Source organism: Pan troglodytes, chromosome 18, assembly GCF_028858775.2.
Source record: "Pan troglodytes isolate AG18354 chromosome 18, NHGRI_mPanTro3-v2.0_pri, whole genome shotgun sequence".
Lineage (NCBI taxonomy): Eukaryota > Metazoa > Chordata > Mammalia > Primates > Hominidae > Pan > Pan troglodytes.
Window position 1 is genome coordinate 56,278,262 of NC_072416.2, and position 20,186 is coordinate 56,298,447.

The 20,186-nt window shown below is 45.0% G+C and overlaps 2 protein-coding genes across 10 annotated transcripts in view; one reads left to right on the top strand and one right to left on the bottom strand.

Moving 5' to 3' along the window:
• Positions 1-77: 77 nt before the first annotated feature.
• On the bottom strand, positions 78-15,131 carry PRSS54 (serine protease 54). Of its 6 annotated transcripts, none has more exon segments than NM_001246627.1 (7): positions 78-835; positions 4,660-4,791; positions 6,013-6,271; positions 11,011-11,188; positions 13,816-13,906; positions 14,068-14,292; positions 14,966-15,121. In NM_001246627.1, coding segments are annotated over 6 exon segments (1,200 nt in total). In that variant the 5' UTR covers positions 14,077-14,292; positions 14,966-15,121; the 3' UTR covers positions 78-304.
• A 9-nt stretch (positions 15,132-15,140) lies between these two features.
• GINS3 (GINS complex subunit 3) overlaps positions 15,141-20,186 on the top strand; it is a 109,064-nt gene continuing 104,018 nt past the window's right edge. For 2 of the 4 annotated variants that reach the window (XM_063797208.1, XM_063797209.1), the window contains exon 1: positions 15,163-15,613. The gene's annotated coding sequence lies outside the window, so the exon portion shown is untranslated. Of the gene's footprint in view, positions 15,614-20,186 lie in introns of all 4 variants that reach the window. The other 2 variants (XM_063797207.1, XM_063797210.1) reach the window with 2 other exon arrangements.

Below are 20,186 nucleotides of genomic sequence, written 5' to 3' on the forward strand. Positions count from 1 at the left end.
ACATCTGCCCATGGGGAGTGTTTTCACAGCCTGGCCCCTGGAACTGTTACCACTGAAAGAACCACAGGGCACTCTAATGGTTTGACACTTGTTAGCCAGCATTTAGTTCACAAGCATAGTGAAAGTGACCTTCCCACACCTGCGAGAGGGATAGAGGAGGGAGAGCCAGCCCAGTGTATGCCATGGGCTTATCCGTGGCAGCCCCAGTGTGCAACTATCAAAAACAGACATCAAAACAGCATGGTGAATGCCTGGCACTCAGCATTCTGAGTTTACTCTTCAGTTTGGTGGGGTAGCTCCTGGACTAGATACTGCTGCAAAAGAAAACAAGCACGAAGGAAACCAAGATGATTTCTTCGGGCTGATGCAACCTGTTCTGACCTGCAAAAATCCTACCTTCCCCCACCTCCCCACCGTAATAGTCATAGTATAAGGGTTGTACAGACGCCTCAGGAGACCTGCCTGATTCCTTTACATCCTTCTCCCTAACATCTAGACTATCTCTAGAGCTGTTTCCTAGTCGTGAATGCGTGATGGTCCTTCTTTGTCCCTGCAAGTATGATCCAACATGGCCCAGTTCAGAATCAGAATATGTCTTCTGTGTCATGGCGGCATTTGGTCCATGGTGGGAGAAAGAAATCAACTTTTCCCAGTGGAGTGAGGACAGGGGAGGGCCGGCCCTCTCAGCCTTGGATGTGATCCATTTGCTGTAGTCTTCCACCTTGGTGTACAGAAACAGGCCAGGGCACGTCTCACCACCGAAGTTCAGGACTCCTCTCAGAACCCACAGATCGAACTGCTGTAGCTGGCACATCATTGGGCTTCCTGGGTCCCCCTGTGATAAAAGACAGAAGGCTTCAAGTCTTAGAAAAACTAGTTTTTGTTGTAAATCTATCCTTGTGCAATATACTGTTTGTTCTAGAAATGTTTTACGCTGGTTCTCACTGGAAATGGGGCAAATTATAGGATACAATTTCAAATCTAGGCAGCCACCACCACAAATTCCAACAAGATGACTTTTCCTTTTATTATGCAAATTAGCTGTGGACTTCTGCTGATTGCCTATAGCTTCCTGGTTCATATTTCATTTTCTTGCCCCCTTCCAGTCCTTTGGCCAAACCTTCCCTCTCTTCTGGCTTCTCATTCCTGAAATGTTGGTGTTTGTTTCTGTTTTGTCCTGAAATGCTCACATTTTCCCTTCTCTGCCTTGCTTCAACCCTTAGTTTAAGCCACTTCCTGCCACCTGGCAGCTGCTTACCAGCCTGGCTGGCCGTGCTCTTGGTCTTCCCTACTCCCAACGGAGCAGTCCTCTGGGACTTGGGAATTCTGCCACATACACTTTATCTAACTTAAAGTGACGGAGTAGAAGCTTGGCATCATTAGCTAGATATGGGACCCTGGCAAGTGACCAAATCCTCTCTGAGCCAAGGTGGGAACACAGTTAATGCCTGTAACACGTGCTGAGCACAGCACAGTGCCTGGCACACAGCAAACACTCAATAGAATATTAGCTACCATCATCTTGATGTCGCTATAAAGGCCAGCATTTTTCTGAAAAGTTGGGGAAAATGGGAAAAGCAACAAGGCAACTAGTAGGTATCACTTACCTTACCTGCCCAGACCCCACACCCCTAGGTCTCCTCTCAAAGGAATTCCTGCCCCTCCCATGGCCCATCTTGGTCCGAGAAGGGGGTGGTCATCCCCAGGCTAGCCAGCCACTTCTGACCTGTGTGGCCTGCCTGGCTGGAAGGCCCGGGCAATGACATGTTGCTCTCGCGGTTTGGACTGAGACATGGAATGGGGCTGCAATTAACAACAGGAAACAATCTGAACAGACTGAACCACGAGCAGCAGAAAGGCAGAAGAGCAGCCGCTTCAGCCCCTTACCATCCGAGGCCTGGGTGTGTGGTCTGTCTTGGGTATTTCTCGCTCTCTCTGTCTCTCTCTCTTTCTTTCTCTGTCCCCAAGGCTGGAGTGCAGTGGTGCAGTCTTGGCTCACTGCAACCTCCACCTCCAGGATTCAAGCAATTCTCCCACCTCAGCCTCTCGAGTAGCTGGGGCTACAGCTATGCGCCACCATGCCCAGCTAATTTTTTTTTTTTTTTTTTTTTTGAGATGGAGTCTTGCTCTGTCCCCCATGCTGGAGTGCAGTGGCATGATCTTGGCTCGCTGCAACCTCCTCCTCCTGGGTTCAAGCGATTCTCCTACCTCAGCCTCCCCAGTAGCTGGGATTACAGGCGCCCACTACCACACCTGGCTAATTTTTATTTTTAGTAGAGATGGGGTTTCACCATGTTGGCCAGGCTGGTCTCGAACTCCTGACCTCATGATCCACCTGCCTCGGCCTCCCCAAGTGTTGGGATTACAGGCATGAGCCACTGCACCCGGCCTAATTTCTGTATTTTTAGTAGAGATGGGGTTTCACGATGTTGGCCAGGCTGGTCTTAATCTAACTTCAAGTGATCTGCCCGCCTCGGCAGATCATCATGAACTACCATGCCCAGTGGGGTATTCTCTTTCAATAAAGCTCCTCTTTTCCAAGGAAGCCACACCAGAACAGAGATGAAGACCAGTGGGAAAACATGGGAGCAACTCCGTGGGCAGGGCAGCGGGGAGGCCATGCTGCAAAGCTGCCGTGATTCCCTGGTGATCTCTCAGCAGGCCAAGGCCAGACATGTGAGGAAGGCCTTGAGGACTTCATTCTGTGCCTCTCCTTGGATGGAAGGGGGTGCTTTAGTGTGGCACTCTTGACTTTTCAATTGACTGGTGAAGAGGCCCTTGTGTGCACCTCACTATGTCTGCCTAGGTCATGGGGGCTCCCTGGCCAAGAATGACGTGGTTCCCCCTTTCATCAGTCCGATTCGCAGTTTGTCTTAACTGTAGTGGTATAGCCAGAGCAAGAAAAAGAATGTGATTTAGGACAAATGATTGGATGAGTGATTGGTAGATGTCCTCAGCTATGGCGTGGTTTTGCAGGTCACTGTTCCACCCACCTGGGCACAGCATATACGCTTTTTCTCTTCCCCATAATCCTGTAGGGGCTGCGACTTCTGAAGCACAAGAGGCAGAGGTGAACAGCTCCAGGTGCCCCTCTGGAGCTACCCTACCTCATCTCCCAAGGGAGCAGCCACAGCCCAGAGTGGGGTCTTTCATTTTGTGATCTTTTCCCTTGACATTCAGCAAAAGCCCTAACAGTGGTAGAATAAAGGCAGGATGGGTGAGTGCAGAGTGATTCTGCTTTTGTTGGGTTTCAGGGAAACCCATAGGCAGATTCTGAACCTGGTGGTTGATTCTACATGTGGGAATTGTGGCTTTGAAGACCTCTGGACATGAGAACATATTTCCAAGACAGAGGATTCTATGGGGACAGGTCACCATTAAATGGTGTGCAAGCATAATTCTGTTCAAAAATGAAGGCCTGTTTAGAGGTGTGTCACAGTTAAAAACCAACCTGAACTTTGCAGTTAGATTTTAAAAGATGGTCAGTTAGAGTAGAAATAGCTTAGAATATTCCATTGAGTCTAAGATACAGTTAGAAATCAACATCTTTGAAATTAGGGTGTGTCTTTTAATCAGTTGATGTCAGAGTTTAACGGGCAGCATTTTTTTCTTTCTTGGGATTACAAAAAATGATGGTGCATTCTATAATTGGCAGCATCCTAGATCTGAGGAAGTATGATACTTGTTTGACGGAATGGTTGAGGGCAGAAGTTTGTTAAAAAGCTATATCTTCACTGTATTTTAACACATTATCTAATTTAAGAAATTGTTAAGATCCCCCACCTGGCAGAGGACCCAGTACAAAATAGGCACTCAATAGATGTTACACCAACTGTGGAAGGGCAAACATATTTCTTAATGAGAGGCAGTCCTTCATGTTTTGCAATAAAATGACTTTTTAAAAAAATTGTCTGTATATATGTATTTTTTCCCCTTGCTCTAAAAATCCTGCCTTTCTGGATCCTATGGGGAAGAAAAATTCCCCATCAGGTGTCCTGAAGGTTATTTAGAGGAGAGTGTGTGATAAGCCTCATAGAAAAGCAATTCTAGAGTAGAGGAGATAAACGCTGTCTGGATATCTGGTAGACCTAGGTCCTTGTCTTTGCTGTAACTTTTATTGACTGTGTGACCCTAGTAAGCCACACTTTCTCCAGATTTGGATATGAAGGGGCCTGAACCAGGTGTGTGTGACTTCTACACATTTTTTTTGAGGCAGTAGGACAGCCACATCCGTACAGCCCTCATCTGGGTGGAGGGCAGGGCTTCTCAGAGAAGAAAAACTCAGTAACTGATAGCATCAGAGGGGAGTCTAGGTTCCCTAGAAGCTGAATACAGCAGCCCCACACTGTAGACCTGCTCAAAGCATATCGGCCTCTGTGGTTTGGACTCAGACTTTCAAATTTTTAGCTAGTTAAAAAGCACCTGTGACTTAGACAAGCTTCATCATGTTACACTGAAAATCGTGACTGGTTAGTTCATTCAGCAGATTTTTATTGAGCGCATACTGTCTGCCAAGTGCTATTCACTCCAGAGACAGCCACTCATCCCAAGCCCTGCCCTCACAGAGCTCCCCATCTAGGGAGGGGGAGTCCTGAGGCTCCCCTGGATGTGACCAAGGCTTACTCTCAACACTTAGCTTCTACTCCATGATGTTCTTACCAGGCAGGCAGTCTTGGTTTCCTCTTTCGTGTGGCTGCCGCATTCTGTCTTCTGGAGTTTGTATAGGGGACACATGTCAAGATCTTTCACGAAGATTTTCCTCAGGACACTCATCGTCATGTGATTTCCTGTCTGGACCATGCAACAGAGAGCCCAGGGATTATTAACGAGAAGGCAGTCCCCTATGTCAACACAACTCCCACTCATATAGCCAAACGAGAGTGAGAATTTTTTTTTTTTTTTGAGTTGGAGTCTTGTTCTGTCACGCAGGCTGGAGTACAGTGGTGTGATCTTGGCTCACTGCAACTTCTGCCTTTCGGGTTCAAGCAATTCTCCTGCCTCAGCTTCCGGAGTAGCTGGGATTATAGGCATGCACCACAATGCCCAGCTAATTTTGGTATTTTTAATAGAGATGGAGTTTCACCATGTTGGTCAGGCTGGTCTCAAACTCCTGACCTCAAGTGATCCACCTGCCTTGGCTTCCCTAAGTGCTGGGATTACAGGCATGAGCCGCTGTGCCCTGCCAGGAATGTTCTTATAAATCCCTTTTTTTCATAGAAATAAGAACCTGTGACTGAGTTTTTACTGAAAACTACCTCCACTTTGAACTTGAATGTGCAAACAGGCAGAGAACACCCTTCCTCCTCTTCTAGAGAGTATCCATTTCCTTGTTTCTTTCTTTCCCCAAAATGAAAGAAAACAACGATGGCTTAGACAAGAGGACAATCAGCCCTAGTTCGGGGACTAACATCCCCTCACCTCTCTGTACACTTGTATTCATTCCAGGGTGTCCACTGCCTCTGTACTTCCAGTTTTGGTGTAGGGCTAGAGGGTAAAGGACCAATGTGATGTAAGAATGGCCACCGGATGGGCGCAGTGGCTCACGCCTGTAATCCCAACACTTTGGAAGGCTGAGGTGGGAGGCTTGCTTGAGCCCAGGAGTTCGATACAAGCCTGGGCAACATAGCAAGACCCCATTTCCACAAAAATAAATTTATAACAATTAACCAGGCACGGTGACATGTGCCTGTAGTCCCAGCTACTCGGGGCTGAGGCAGGAGGATCACTTGAGCCCAGGAGTTCAAGGCTGCAGTGAGCCGTGATGGCACCACTGCATGGAAAAGACCCTGTCTCAAAAAAAAAAAAAAAAAAAAAAAGAAGAAGAAGAAGAAGAGTGGCTACAGAAAGAGAAAGCCCTGGGAGTCTTGACTGATTAGGTAAGGGTTTCAGCCAAACTCTAGAACCTCAAGCAAGCTCCATTATTAAATTAAGATAGGCCCTAGATTGGATTATCCAGGTCACCCCCACTGCCAGCACACACGCAGCCTCCTCTGGGAGGAGGAATGCCTTAACTGCAGATGTGGGATTCCATCCTGACACCCAGCAGTTCTGCAAGACTGGTGGTGTATGTGGCATCCTGCCGAGGAAGCAGATGGACTGGACCAGGTTGCCAAAATGCATCGCTGTGTCTGTCTTCAGGAGGGCTATGTTGTTGCTCATGGAGTTGTTATCAAAGTCCTCATGGATGATGATGGTATTGACTGGATACTCTGCGTGAGCAATCTTGCTAGGATCCATGTTACTTATACCCACTATAACGACAATGTCCTTCCTGGAGAGAGAGCAAGAGAATCTTGAGAAGCCAAGACAGCAAGGAAGTTTCACGCTTCCCTGTTTTCCCATTTAAGTTTTTTCAGCCTGGAACACTCATCCAGCTCATATTCCCTGTGTTAATTCTTCCTCACCCCTTTGGACTCAAGTTTCTAGGAAATCTTTTATGAACCCCTAGGCTTGTGCCCTCTTTTGTGAGCCTGCAGAATCCTGGAGATTCTTTAATCTTAACACCATTTGCCCCACCACTAAAGAAAATCTGTCAACATGTTATTGCTGATTAATGTTTTTTCTATGAATAGGTTTTTTGTTTTTTTTTTACATATTGTAGTTTGCAAAAGTAGTAATTGCAGTTCTACCAAACATGTCATCTTGACTCCTGCTTTTAGTATTTACATTTTAAAACAGGCATCTTTCCTTATTATATATTCTGTAAATACATTTTGGAGAAATTGAAGTTCTAATAACAATAGAATTGAGTTGGATGTTTTCCCTTTCTCCTCTTGGGAATCACCCAAGAAACTATGAGAATGAGGAACAAATACAAACACCGTAAAACCAAGAGATACTAAAGAATCCAAATCTCAGAGTCAAAGGAAGGGCTGATGAAAGGAAGGATGGCAGGAGTGCAAGAGTTATAGATGACACTGACTGCCACAGAGCTCAGAAAAAGCTTGTTGAGCATGTTCTCAGCAAAGAAGTGAAAAGGAAAGAAACAAGACCATCACCAAAATGAAGGCCAAATCAAAAGCAGCATAAAGGAGAATAGGGCCCACAGAAAACACAATTGGGGGCATTGAGAAATATGACCAAAATGAAATGAAAATGAACAAAGATTTTTAAAGGCTTGAGAGGAAAATGAAAGATAAGGCAGTCACAGGAGAACTAGCTGACCACAAAGAAAGTAACCAAAATGATGAAACAGGAAAAATATTTCAAGATATAATTTAAGAAAACTTTTCAGAACTAAGACTTGACTCTATAGTTTGGAGACAGCTAACCTATCTCCAGTAGTGTTGCGTGTCCACTATCTTTATAGTTTGGAGTAGTTAACACTGAGACATAGTTCTGGTCAGGTCCCAGCAGGAAATAAATGTTCTACTCAAATAAGATAAATTGGGGTGTGTTTAATAAAGGGACTCTTTACAAAGGTCTTGGCAGGATGCAGGGAAACCACAAGGACAGTGCTGGGCACTGCATGCTATAGGCAGCTCCTGCTGAGGTAACAACGCTGTGCTGACACCATCTCTGGGCTCTAGGTGAGGGGAGGATGTGATCAGACAGAGCTGTGTAGAGTGGGTCACTTAGCTGGTAAAAGCAGCCAACCAGCAGCCAATACGCAGTAGCCCTCAAAGGAATAAGGACACTGACTTCACTTTCCCCACTCCCTCTGATCTGTTGCCTCTTTTATGCATGTTGGCCAAAACCAACTGGAATCCAGAAGGCAAGAAAGACCACTGGTATAACCCATACAGGTGAGCCTCCTGGGGCCTGGCAGGGTAGAAGAGTAGAGTGGACCTGAAGGGGCAGGTGGGGGAAATCCAGCACAACTAGTAAAGTTGCTGGACTTGAGTGACAAAGAAGGAATCCTTGGACATCCAGACTAACAAAGATGAGGTCATCTTAATTAAGTTTGGCTGTATTGTCTAACCAAAGTACTGGCATTACAGGTGTGAGTTATTGCACCTGGCTGGTAGGCGATTTTAATTCACCTCTGACAGTCTAGGACAGATCAAGTAGACTTCCTTGCCCAATTTTATATATTGAATTATACACCAAGCATGGAGAATGAACTTTTTAATTTACCTGTGAAAATATTCACATAGACCACCCATAGTAGACAGAAAGGACAACCTCAACAAATCCTAAATAGATCACCACGTGGTATAATTCAATAATGTTAGAAAACAAAACAAAAAACCCTAGCACCTGGACATTTTAAAACTCTGTCTTGGCCATGCATGATGGCTCACGTCTATAATCCCAGCACTTTGGGATGCCAAGGCGGGTAGATCACCTGAGACCAGGAGTTTGAGACCAGCCTGGCTATCATGGCAAAACCTCGTCTCTACTAAAAATACAAAAATTAGCTGGGCATGGTGGCATGCGCCTGTAGTCCCAGCTACTCGGGAGGCTGAGGCAAGAGGATTGCTTGAATCCAGGAGACGGAGACTGCAGTGAGCTGAGATCGCACTGCTATACTGCAGCCTGGGCAACAGAGCAAGATTGTCTCAAAAAAATTAAATTATATAAAATTAAAAAATAAAGCTCTGACTTTAATAAAACCCTTGAGTCAAAGAGAAAATCAAAACCAAAAGAATAGGCCAGATAGAAAATAGCCATAATGAAAACTCTACATAGAAAACAGAACTTCCATGGAGGGCTAGTTGGCAGTAGCTCTCAGGATTTTAAATGCATGTCTTTTTTAGCCCAGTCTTTCTACTCCTGGGATATCTACACTATGGTACACTTGCATGTGTGTGAAATAATGCGTGTATAAGTATTTCTGTTGCAGCATTTTTGGCAGTAGTAAAAGATTAGAAACAGCCTAAATTTCCATTAACAGAGGACTGTGTAGTTATGGTACTTCCATAACAGGTTATTGTGCAGCTGAAAAAAGAATGCATTAGCCCTTTATGTACCAATAAGAAAAGGTCTCCAAAATTTATGATAAAGTGAAAAAAGGCTGTGAGTGAATTAATGTGTATGATGTGCTACCAGTTGCATTGTGGGTGTGTCGGGAGTGCGTTATGAACTCAACTGCGTTCTCTTGAAAATTTGTAGGTTGAAGTTCTAACCCCCAATTTGACCATATATTTGGAGATAGGGCCTTTAAGGAGATAATTAAGATTAAATGAGGTATAAGGCTGGGGCTGTAATCTAAGAGGACTGGTGTCCCTATAAGAAGAGAAAGAGACACCAAGAGTGCACAGGCACAGAGGGAAGGCCACGTGAGGACACAGTGAGAAGGTGGCCATCTGCAAGCCCAGGAGAGAGGCCTCAGGAGAAACCAAATCTACTGACACCTGGATCTTAGACTTCCAGCCTCCAAAACTGTGAGAAATAAATTTCTGTTGTTTAAGCCACCCAGTCTGTGATATTTGTTATAACAGCCTAAGTAGACTAATACAAGGGGAAAGAAAATTCTCTGTCAATAGATATAAGAATCAATATAGCCAGACCTATAGGTATATAGATATCCATGAGTGCTTTGAGTATTTAAGAAGGAATAGGCAAGAAATTGGTGACAGAATGTGGCTCAAGGGAGAAAAACTAGTGACTGAGGGGCGGGGGAGGGAAGGAGCTGCTTTTAACTGTACATCCTTTGGTTTCTTGTGAACATTTTACTACATACTTTTTTTTTTTTTTGGACATGGAATCTCGCTCTGTCACCCAGGCTGGAGTGCAGTGGCACAATCTTAGCTCACTGCAACCTCCACCTCCCAGGTTCAAGTGATTCTCCTATCTCTGCCTTTCCGAGTAGCTGTGATTACAGGTGTATGCCACTATGCCCCGGTAATTTTTGTATTTTTTAGTAGAGACAGGTTTTTGCCATGTTGATCAGGCTGGTCTCACGAGAACTCCTGACCTCAAGTGATCCACCCGTCTCAGCCTCCCAAAGTGCTGGGATTACAGGTGTGAGCCATTGCACTGGGCTACACATGTATTTTTAATTAAAAATACAAATCCTATGTTAAACTATTCACCAGCTGCATAATATTCCATCAAGGATTTATATTATAATTTATTTAGCCAATTATAGTCATTATTCTCTCTCCCCCAATACTCTGTGTGTGTATATACGTAATTATAGATTATATACTATATGTTACATATAATATTGTATACATAGATATTCCATATACATATATACATATATTACAATATCATGTATATTACATATAATATAGCATATAATTACATGTATAGTATACACTATATATTATGTATAATATATATTTATATGTATAGCATGTATATATATGAAAAATTATAATTTCATCGCGGTAGTGGGACATTAGGTTTCTTTTCAGTGTTTTGTGTGTAATTAACCATCCTAGGAACAGCTTTGTACATACAAATTTTCCAGTGGTTGAAATTATTTCCTTAATGTTGATTCCCAAAAATGAAGTCACTGGGTCAAAGAGTGAGAAATATTTACCAAAAACATTATTCTTTTAATAATATTTATGATTTTCCCTGGTTTAAAAGAGTGCATATTTGTACTACAGAATTTGCAGAATACAGAGAAGCTAAAAGAAGAAAGTAGAAATCGTGCGTTCTGAGCATTCAGAGATAAGCACTCTTAAAAGCGCTTCTGTATTTTTTCCGAGGCTTTTCTCTCTGTACATGTATTTGTGGCAGTAACGTTTGTAAGGCCCAAGTGTTTTAAGGTAAGGGCTCCTATTGACTGGCTGAACAGTTGATAAGTGGTAGGGACCCTAGTGTTAGGAGCCAGTGCCTCCGTGATGGCAGTAAAATCAGAAAGAATATCCCACCTGCATTGAATGGAGGACTCATCATTGCATTTTTCCGTTGCAAGGCCTGCAGTCCTCACAGCAGAGATCAGCCTTGGCAACTGGTGAATTTAGAGCTCACAACAGAGCAAGCGCTGAGCTGGTAAAAAGCCCTGTCCCCCAGAATGCACCTTTCAGGGCCTCCCCAGGCTGAGCAGGAAACAGGGCCGCCCCCACCCTCACCCCCGGCGATGTTGCGGGCCCCAAAGGCAGGGGCACTGGCCTGTTCTGAATGGCGGATGCGATGCTGAGGACCCAGAACTCGCTCAGGATGCAGCCGAAAGCCAGGTGTGTGTACTGGGAGTCCTGCAGCGACACCACCCACGGGAACTCCATGCTGCTGACCAAGCCCTCCTTGGGGTCAGGACCGTAGAAAACGGAAGCTTTCTGGACGCCACAACCTGTGGAGCAGGTGCGGGGCCTCACTGCCGGGGCAAGGAGACCTCAGGACCCTCTCTCCTGTGGGCTGTCTGTCTCGATCATCACTAACGCTATCCGCAACCCCTTTTCTTTCTTTTGCCTAGTGTGTCTTCTTCACCCTAAAAGATGCTCGGTGGCATTTTTGAATCCCAAAATTATGTTAGACTACAAATAAAAACTCTCATCTATTGAACACATAACGGTACACATTGGCAGTGTCTGCCACCTTTCATATTCATCAGCAGTTCTCAAAGCCTGGTCTGGGACCCCTGGGAGTCCTCAACATACTTTTGGGATCTGCAAGGTTAAAGCTATTTTCATTTTCTTTTCTTTTCTTTTTTTCTTTTTTGAGACAGGATCTCACTGTGTTGCCCAGGCTAGAGTGCAGTGGTGGGATCATAGCTCTCTGTGGCCTCAACCTCCCGGGTTCAAGCAATTCTCCTGCCTCAGCCTCTGGAGTAGTTGTGACTACAAGTGCCTGCCACTACCCCCCGGCTAAATTCTTTTATATTTAGTAGAGATGAGGTCTTGCTATGTTCCCAGGCTGATCTAGAGCCCCCTAGCTCAAGAGATCCTCCCTCCTCAGCCTCCCAAAGTGTTGGGATTACAGGCATGAGCCACTGCGCCGAAATTTAAAACTAGTTTCATAAGAATGTGAAGACATTATTTGCATTTTTGCTCTCTTCATTAATGTATAGTAGAATTTTCCAGAGGCTATAGGATGTCATCACTGTGATGGCTAGTAGTATGTGTGGCCTTGTGTATTCCTTTTTTATTTTTTATTTTTATATTTTTTTAAGATGGAGTCTCACTCTGTCGCCCGGCTGGAGTACAATGGTTCAATCTCGGCTCACTGCAACCTCTGCCTCCTGGGTTCAAGCGACTCCCCTGCCTCAGCCTCCTGAGTAGCTGGGATTATAGACGCATGGCACAATGCCCAGCTAATTTTTCTATTTTTAGCAGAGATGAGGTTTTGCCATGTTGGCCAGGCTGGTCTTGAACTCCTCACCTCAAGTGATCTGCTTGCCTCGGCCTCCCAAAGTGCTGGGATTACAGGCGTGAGCCACCACACCCTACCGGTGACTCCTTTTTCAGCCATGCATCCAACCACACTCGGCCCTGGCAGGTGCTGAGGTAGGGCCTGGGATTCCAAGGATGGATTTCAGGAGCCCATCAGAGTGACATGCTGAAGAGTGATGGCCATATAGAGGGATATGTGACACAGGAAGTGTGCCCAAAGTATAAGAGGAGGGGTCACGAATTCTGCCCAGGACATAAAGTCTCGGAGGGCTTCCCCCTGAGGGCAACCTTGCATATGAGCGCCAAAAACAGTTTCCAAACCATGACCCTAAGAACTGATTGTAACATATAGAATTATCATTAAAGGAGCACAGAGGACCTCTCCATGATGGAGCATCATATGACCAGACATCTCCATTAATTGACACTTGATGACTTTGCTGGAACAATGACAGACTGATTTTAGCAAGATGATGTCTGGAAGGTCACTAAGTGCATCAGAACCACTAGAGACAAGATTCCTTATCTTTGGTCTGATTTCTTTTTGGGACATTGGCAATCTATGGTGCAAGGCATTTGCCAACCTTCCCTAACCCCACAAGAGCTTATGAGTGTGTGATGACTTTTGCTTTTTCAAAGCTCAGTTGGCTAGTTTATCTGACCTCACAAAACCCTTGGAAAGCCAAGATGTAATGAGGAAATCTGACCCAGAGATGAAATGCTTGTCTTGGCCCCTTAGCTGTGGCTTTTTAAGGAGGGAGAGGACCTTTCTGTGTTTTCTGGGTATCCCCTGGTCTCTTTGGGGCTGCAAGAAGACAGAGAGCTGCAGGAGGCTGAGGGAGCTGGAGGACTCCCCTCTATGTGTGTGTGTGTGTGTGTGTGCATGTGTGTGTGAGTGTGTGTGCATGCATGTGTGAATGTGTGTGTGCATGTGTGTGTTTGAGAGTGTGTGTGTGCGTGTGTGTATGTGAGGGTGTGTGTGGACTTTCTCATGTCTCCCTTCTAACCCCAGGGAGGCAGGGCAGGGCGGGCTGGGATGGCAGCAAGGTGGGACAGAGCCTGCTTTAGCTAGCTGTCTCCTCTCCACCTGCCCTCTGTAGGCTGGAATTCTTAGTCCTGGGCAGCCTAGAGGTCAAGGCAGGAGGGGACCGCAGCTGCCACTTCTGCCATCTGAGGCTGTGGCCGCCTCCAAGACACCTGCAGCAGTAGAAACCCCCTGCTCCCGGGACCAGCCCTGCAGTTGGGGGTTGTAGTTTGCAAAAGAGCAGTATTCTCCAGGAAGGACAGGGCAGGGGCTGGGAGTGAAGAGGCAGGCCTCTTGCTCACCCCCGTACCCAGAGGGCCTTATTTTCCTAACCACACTCCCACCCTAAGGATTGGCCCTGACTTTAGTTTCCTCCATCCACGTCCCATGATTCACTTCTTTGCCTGGTTCCTGCCACCAATGCAGGCCGCCCGGTGCAAAGTGCCGTGAGTCATCTTCCCTGAGCCCCTCCTTGGACATTAAGGACCACTTCATCTTCCCGGATGATCCCCTTCTGTGCCACGTGTGCAGCTAAAGTCAGAGGGAGGAAAGCAGCACACTCACTGGTGGAAGAGTAGAGAAGGCCAAGCAGCACCAGGAGCACCCCTCGCATCTTGCCATCCCCAGAGAGACCCGCCGCGGACACCATGGGCAGCTGGGGAAACAAAACCCAATGACTCCATCCTCTTCCCAAACCATGCGGGGTTTTCTAAGCCTCTTTTATCCATCCTCTTCCCAAACACACATGTTCCCTCCCAAACATCGGAGGCTCCCCCTCTTTCTACTAACAAAGGTTCCAAGATGTAGGGCACTGACCTGTCTCATCCCTAGTGCTTGGTTCTGTGTAGTAAAGAGGCAGGACCAGTTGGCCCGCACTGTGGTTTGTGAGATGGCCAGAGAAGAGAGGGCAGCTTACTCTTGTCAGTTTTCTTCTCAATCCAGCCCAAGCCCCTGAGCACCCCAGAGAGTTGGGTCTCTGAAAAGGGCTGCTTTTTGACTCGTGGAATTCAACCCTTGCCTTAACTCTGTAGCCATAAAATGCTGCTGAAAGAAAAGTAGAGTTTTAGTGGAAGGCCACCCTGGGATTAATGCCTCTGCTGTGGTTTTACCCTTCTAAACTCTGCTGGCTAAAAGAACGCTAGGGCTTCTGTTAACTGTTAACAGCCTGTTTTTTTGTTTTTTATTTTATTTTATTTTTTTTGAGACTGAGTCTCGCTCTCTTGGCAGGCTGGAGTGCAGTGGCACGAGCTTGGCTCACTGCAACCTCTGCCTCCCAGGTTCAAGCGATTTTCCTGCCTCAGCTTCCTGAGTAGCTGGGACTACAGATGTGCGCCACCACGCCCAGCTAATTTTTGTATTATTTTGTAATATTTTGTAATATTTGTATTTTTAGTACAGATGGGGTTTCGCCACGTTGGCCAGGCTGGTCTCGAACTCCTGACCTCAGGTGATCCACCCGCCTCAGTCTCCCAAAGTGCTGGGATTACCAGCGTGAGCCACCGTGCCCGGCCAATAGCTTGTATCTTTACATAGGAACAGCCCCAGCATTTAGCTTAGTTTGCAAAACCGCGGTAGGAAGTAGACACTCGAGTTATCGCCATTTTACAGGTTCAGAAACTGATACTCAGAGACATCAACTAGCCAGTCCAAGGTCACACAGCTGTCAAGCAATGCACAGAAGCCCAAGGAACCCATGTGCACAGTTCTAAGTCACCATGTTCCACTCATGACACTGGATGCCTCTTGTCCTCAGAATGGTCCTCAGAGTTCGTCCATGAACCGTTCCTGCTCAAGGAGAAATGAACTCAGGCTGGCCTGACACAGTAGAGTTCAACAGAAGGATTTTTTCTACCGCCTTGGGAAGAATGTTCCATTGTGGCATCACGGTTACCATGGCACCACCAAGCAACTGTCTGGACATGGGGACTTACGAGGAGCTAGGATGAAAGGCCTCCTTGTTGCTTAGCCTTGGCAGGGCTCTTCTGGAAGCCAGGCTCTCTCCTAGTCTGAGAAGGCAAGCTTTTTGCTGGATTACAAAGTCTTCTCTGGTCGTGGCCACGGTCTGTCTATCCCACTCAGCGCCCGCCCTGTGTCCACACATGCTTGTCAGACTGGACTGAGGAAGCCCACAACTGGGGTGGGTTTGGAATTTCCAGTCCCCGTCAGCATCTTACACTCCCAGGGTGGTTTCTTTCAGACTTAGCCCAGTTTTCTTTAGCCTCTCAGTTTCCGGGTCCAATCTAAGCTACCAGACCAGCTCTGCCAAACCAGAGGCCCAGATGGGATCTGCCACTCCAGCCACTGTGAGCAGCTTTGGTTTCAGCCCAAATGCCAGGACTCGAGAAGTGTCGACAAGGTTGAGGTAAGATGTTAATTCCACGGAGCCACAGAGGGAGGGTGGGTGCACAGGCCTCTGGTGCAGACGCTCAGAAGATCCTTACTGGATGGGTAGATGAATGGCTGATGGAAGGCAGGAAGGCTGGTGAGAAAGTGGAGCCTGGCTGGGCACGGTGGCTCACGCCTATAATCCCAGCACTTTGCAAAGCCGAGGCAGGCAAATTGCTTGAGCTCAGGAGTTTGAGGCCAGACTGGGTAACATGGTGAGACCCTGTCTTTTACCAAAAATACAAAAATTTAGCCAGGCGTGGTGGCACACACCTATAGTCCCAGGTACTTGGGAAGCTGAGGTGGAGGTTGCAGTGAGCTGAGATCGCACCACTGCACTACAGCTTGGGCGACAGAGTGACAGCCCGTCTCAAAATAATAATAATAATAATAATAATAATAATAATAATAATAATAATAAAGTGAGGCCTGAGTCCAAAGGGAGCCGCTACCTCCTTCCCCCATGGTTCCCCTGATGTCCTGCCGGCTTCACCACCCTCCCTCACCTTTAACCCTGGGCAGGGGGGCGGGGGTATTGGCTTCTGCTACAAGAACAGAAAATTTTTGGCAGTGGGAGAAGTGGGAGTTGATTCTTTAATTTGATCCACATCACAGGTCTCAAAGAGCTGTATTTTAAATTTTTATTTTTTATTGTTTTTAGAGACAAGTTCTTGCTCTGTTGTCCAGGCTAGAGTGCAGTGGTGCAATCACAGCTCACTGCAGCCTCGAACTCCTGGGCTCAAGTGATCCTCCAGCCTCAGCCTCCCAAGTAGCTGGAACTACAGGCCTGTGCCACCAAGTCTGGCTAATTTTTCATATTATATTTTTTTGAAGAGATGGGGTCTCACTGTGTTGCCCACGCTGGTCTCGAACTCTTGGGCTCAAGTGATCCTCCCACCTAAACCTCCCAAAGCATTAGCCATTATATAGATATGAGCCACTGCACCCGGCCCTCAAAGAGCTTTCATTACCATATGTTTCCTCCCTCACAATCCCCAGTCACCCTGGCAGGACAAAGGCATTTCCTGAGCTTTCCAGGTGAGAACGTGGTGGCCCGGAATGTGTTTCTCATTCGGTTGTTCTTTGCTTAATACCCGTATCCAGCCGGGCACGGTGGCTCTCACCTGTAATCCCAGCACTTTGGGAGGCCGAGACAGGCGGATCACGAGGTCAGGAGATCGAGACCATCCTGGCTAACACGGTGAAACCCTGTCTCCACTTAAGACCAGAAGTCTTAATTTTCATGAACTCACATGTATTCATCTTATTCAGTTAGGACTCTTTGTGTCTTGTTTAAGAAATTCTTCCGTAGCTCAGCATCAGAGATCTATTCTACTCTATCTTCTTCTCAAACCCTTGAAGTCTTGTTTTTCACATGTAAGTCCTCAACTGTATGGATTCATTTTTTGTGCATGGTGTGGATACTTAGTTATGCCAGCATCATTTGTCACAAGTCTCCAATGTGACTCCAGCACATATCAAAGTATACATTTCTTTGTTGAACTTCTCTTTGTACTTAGTTTTCTAGTTTATTATTTTCTGCCCTTATCTTTTATTGTCTGTTTTCTTCTACCTTCTTTGAGTTTGTGTTATTTTCCTAATTTTTTTTTTTTTAGACAGAGTGTCGCTCTGTTGCCCAGGCTAGTGTGCAGTGGCATGATCTCGGCTGACTGCAACCTCCACCTCCCAGATTTAAGCAATTCTCCCGCCTCAGCCTCCTGGCTAATTTTTGTATTTTTAGTAGAGACAGGGTTTCACCATGTTGATCAGACTGGTCTCAAACTCTTGACCTCGTGATCCACCCACCTCGACCTCCCAAAGTGCTGGGATTATAGGCGGGAGCCACCACGCCCGGCCTATTTTCCTAAAATTTTTAGCTGGCATTTAGTGTGTTAACTTTAGCCCTCCTTTCTAATATAAGTCTTTAAGGCACTGTATTTCCCCTAAGTACCATTTCTCTGTAGCTCTTAACTTTTGATACCTTGTGATTTCCTTATCATTCAGTTCTATTTTTACATTTCCATTGTGATTATTGTTTGACTCTTGAGCTACTTACAAATGTGTTCTTAAATTTCCCAAACATATGACTAGTTTTATTTACCTTTTTGATACAGACTTCTAACCCAGTTGGTTGGAGAATGTGATCTCTGTAATACAAATCTTCAAAATCTCTGAGACGTGCTTTGTGGCCTAATATGTGATAAGAATTGTCGTACCTGTACCATATTTGCTTGAGGAAAATGTACTGTCAATATCTGTCAATTATCCTCCAACTTGTTGACTGTGCTATTCAAATTTTCTGAATTATTCCTGATTTTTTGTCTACTTGACCTATCGATCATTCAGAAAGGTGCCTCCTATTATACTAGTGTATTTGCCCATTTCTCCCTATAGTTATAGCAATTTTTGCTTTATGTGTTTTGAAGCCATTTTCACCCAGACACACAAGTTTAGAATTGTCAACTATTCTTGGTAAATTGAACTACGGTTGATTCTCATTATTCGCTGTAGCTATGTTTTATAAAGTCCTGACGAACACTGAATTAATGAGTACTGAACTTTTGTTCCTTGGGGAAATGACAAGAGTAGGTTCCTGAAAGCCTCTGGTCACAACAGTTTTATAAAATGGAGTACAATGATGCAATCTCGGCTCACTGCAACCTCAACGTCCTGGGCTCAAGTGATCCTCCTGGATAATTTTTTTTTCTTTTTTTTGTAGAGACAGGGTTTTGCCCAGGCTGGTCTTGAACTCTTGAGCTCAAGCAATCCACCTGCTTCAGGCTCCCACAGTGCTGGGATTATAGGTGTGAGCCACCGTGCCGGGCCTCTGTCTTTTTAATTGATACGCATACTCCTCTTATGTTTATTGGGATTATTGATTTATTTTTTCTGCTCCTCTCCCTCCTCCCACCTCTCACCCTCAAGAAGGCCCCAGTGTCTGTTGCCCCACTCTTGGTGTCCATGTATTCCCACCATTTAGCTCCCACTTATAAGTGAGAACATGTGGTATTTGGTTTTCTGTTCCTGCATTGGTTTGCTAAGGATAATGGCCTCCAGCTCCATCCGTTTGTTTCTGCAAAAGACATGGTATCATTCTTTTTTATGGTTGCATGGTATTCCATTGTGTATATTCCATGGTATATATGTACCACATTTTTAAAATCCAATCTATCATTGATGGGAATTTAGGTTGATTCCATGTCTTTGCTATTGTGAATAGTGCTGCAATGAACATTCGAAATGCACATTTAACTTAATCACCTCTAACATTAATTACTATCTTAACTCTTTCATGATAATATGACAAGCTTAAAATACTTTAAACTTCTGCTCATGCTCTCGTTCCATATTTTAGTTCCATACATTATACTTTATCATTTTATTCAGATAATAATTATTTAGATTTGAGTATCTCTTCCATGAATAGTCTTTAGAAATTTTAGTACAAGCTTCTTGATGACAAATGTGTTTTTTTTTTCCTAATGTAAAAATGTATTTTTTTGTATCCCTTTCTGAAAAATGGTTTTGTGGGTATACAACTCTAGGTTAAGAGTTATTTTCTCTCAGTTCTCTGGAGGTGCTTTTTCTCTGTCTTCTGAGTACCATTGTTTAAGGTCTCCCTGAAATCCAATTGTTTTTCCATTATAGGTGCTCTGTCCTTTTCCTCTGGCCCCTGTTAAGAACTTCTTTCATTTTTGGTGTACTATGGTTTTACTATGATACTTTAAGCATTAATTTATTTTGAATTTATTATTGTAGGATATATTATGCTTTCTAGCTTTGTGTATTTATATTTTTTCATAAGTTCTGAAACAATCTCAGCCATTATCTTTGCAAATATTGCCTCTTCTTCAGGCTCTCTATTCTTTACTTTTGGGATTTCAAATAGATATATGTTAGACTTTCTCATTCCATCCTTCATATATCTCATCAAAGCCTTCATATTTTAATTTTTTATCACTTTGTGTTGCATTTTGGGTGATTACTGTAGACATATCTTCCAGTTTATTAATTCTCTCTTCATCTTTGTCTAATTTTCTGTTCAACCATCCTCTGGAGGTTTTTAAAAATTCAACATTCAATTTTTTTTATTTCTAGAAGACATGTTTTTAAATCTCCCTGTTTGTTTCTGGTTGCATCTTGTCAGGAGCTCATCTGTGTCATTACATCCATTATTTCTGCAACCATTTCATATATATCTGCTCTATATTTGGTATTCGACAGTTCCAAGATCTGCTATTTGGGGGAGAGGGGGATTCCAAATGTTTTTAGTTTCATCTACTCTCACACAATGTGGCTTGCATTTCCTGTGTGCCTTCCTAATAATTGTGAATTCATTTTTTGTTCCTAATATAGGGCTCTAACTTGGATACACTTTCTTCCAGACAGAAGTTGCTTCTGCCTCTACTGGTCACCAGAGGGCGCCACTAACCAGGGACTGTGGCTTGGCTTCCTACCCTCTCTGCTGGTAGTGTTTTAACAGCTGTGCTGCTGCCCCTAAGGCAACCCCTCCTCTCCCAGAGGTTAGCAGCTCATTTTTCTTGGAATCT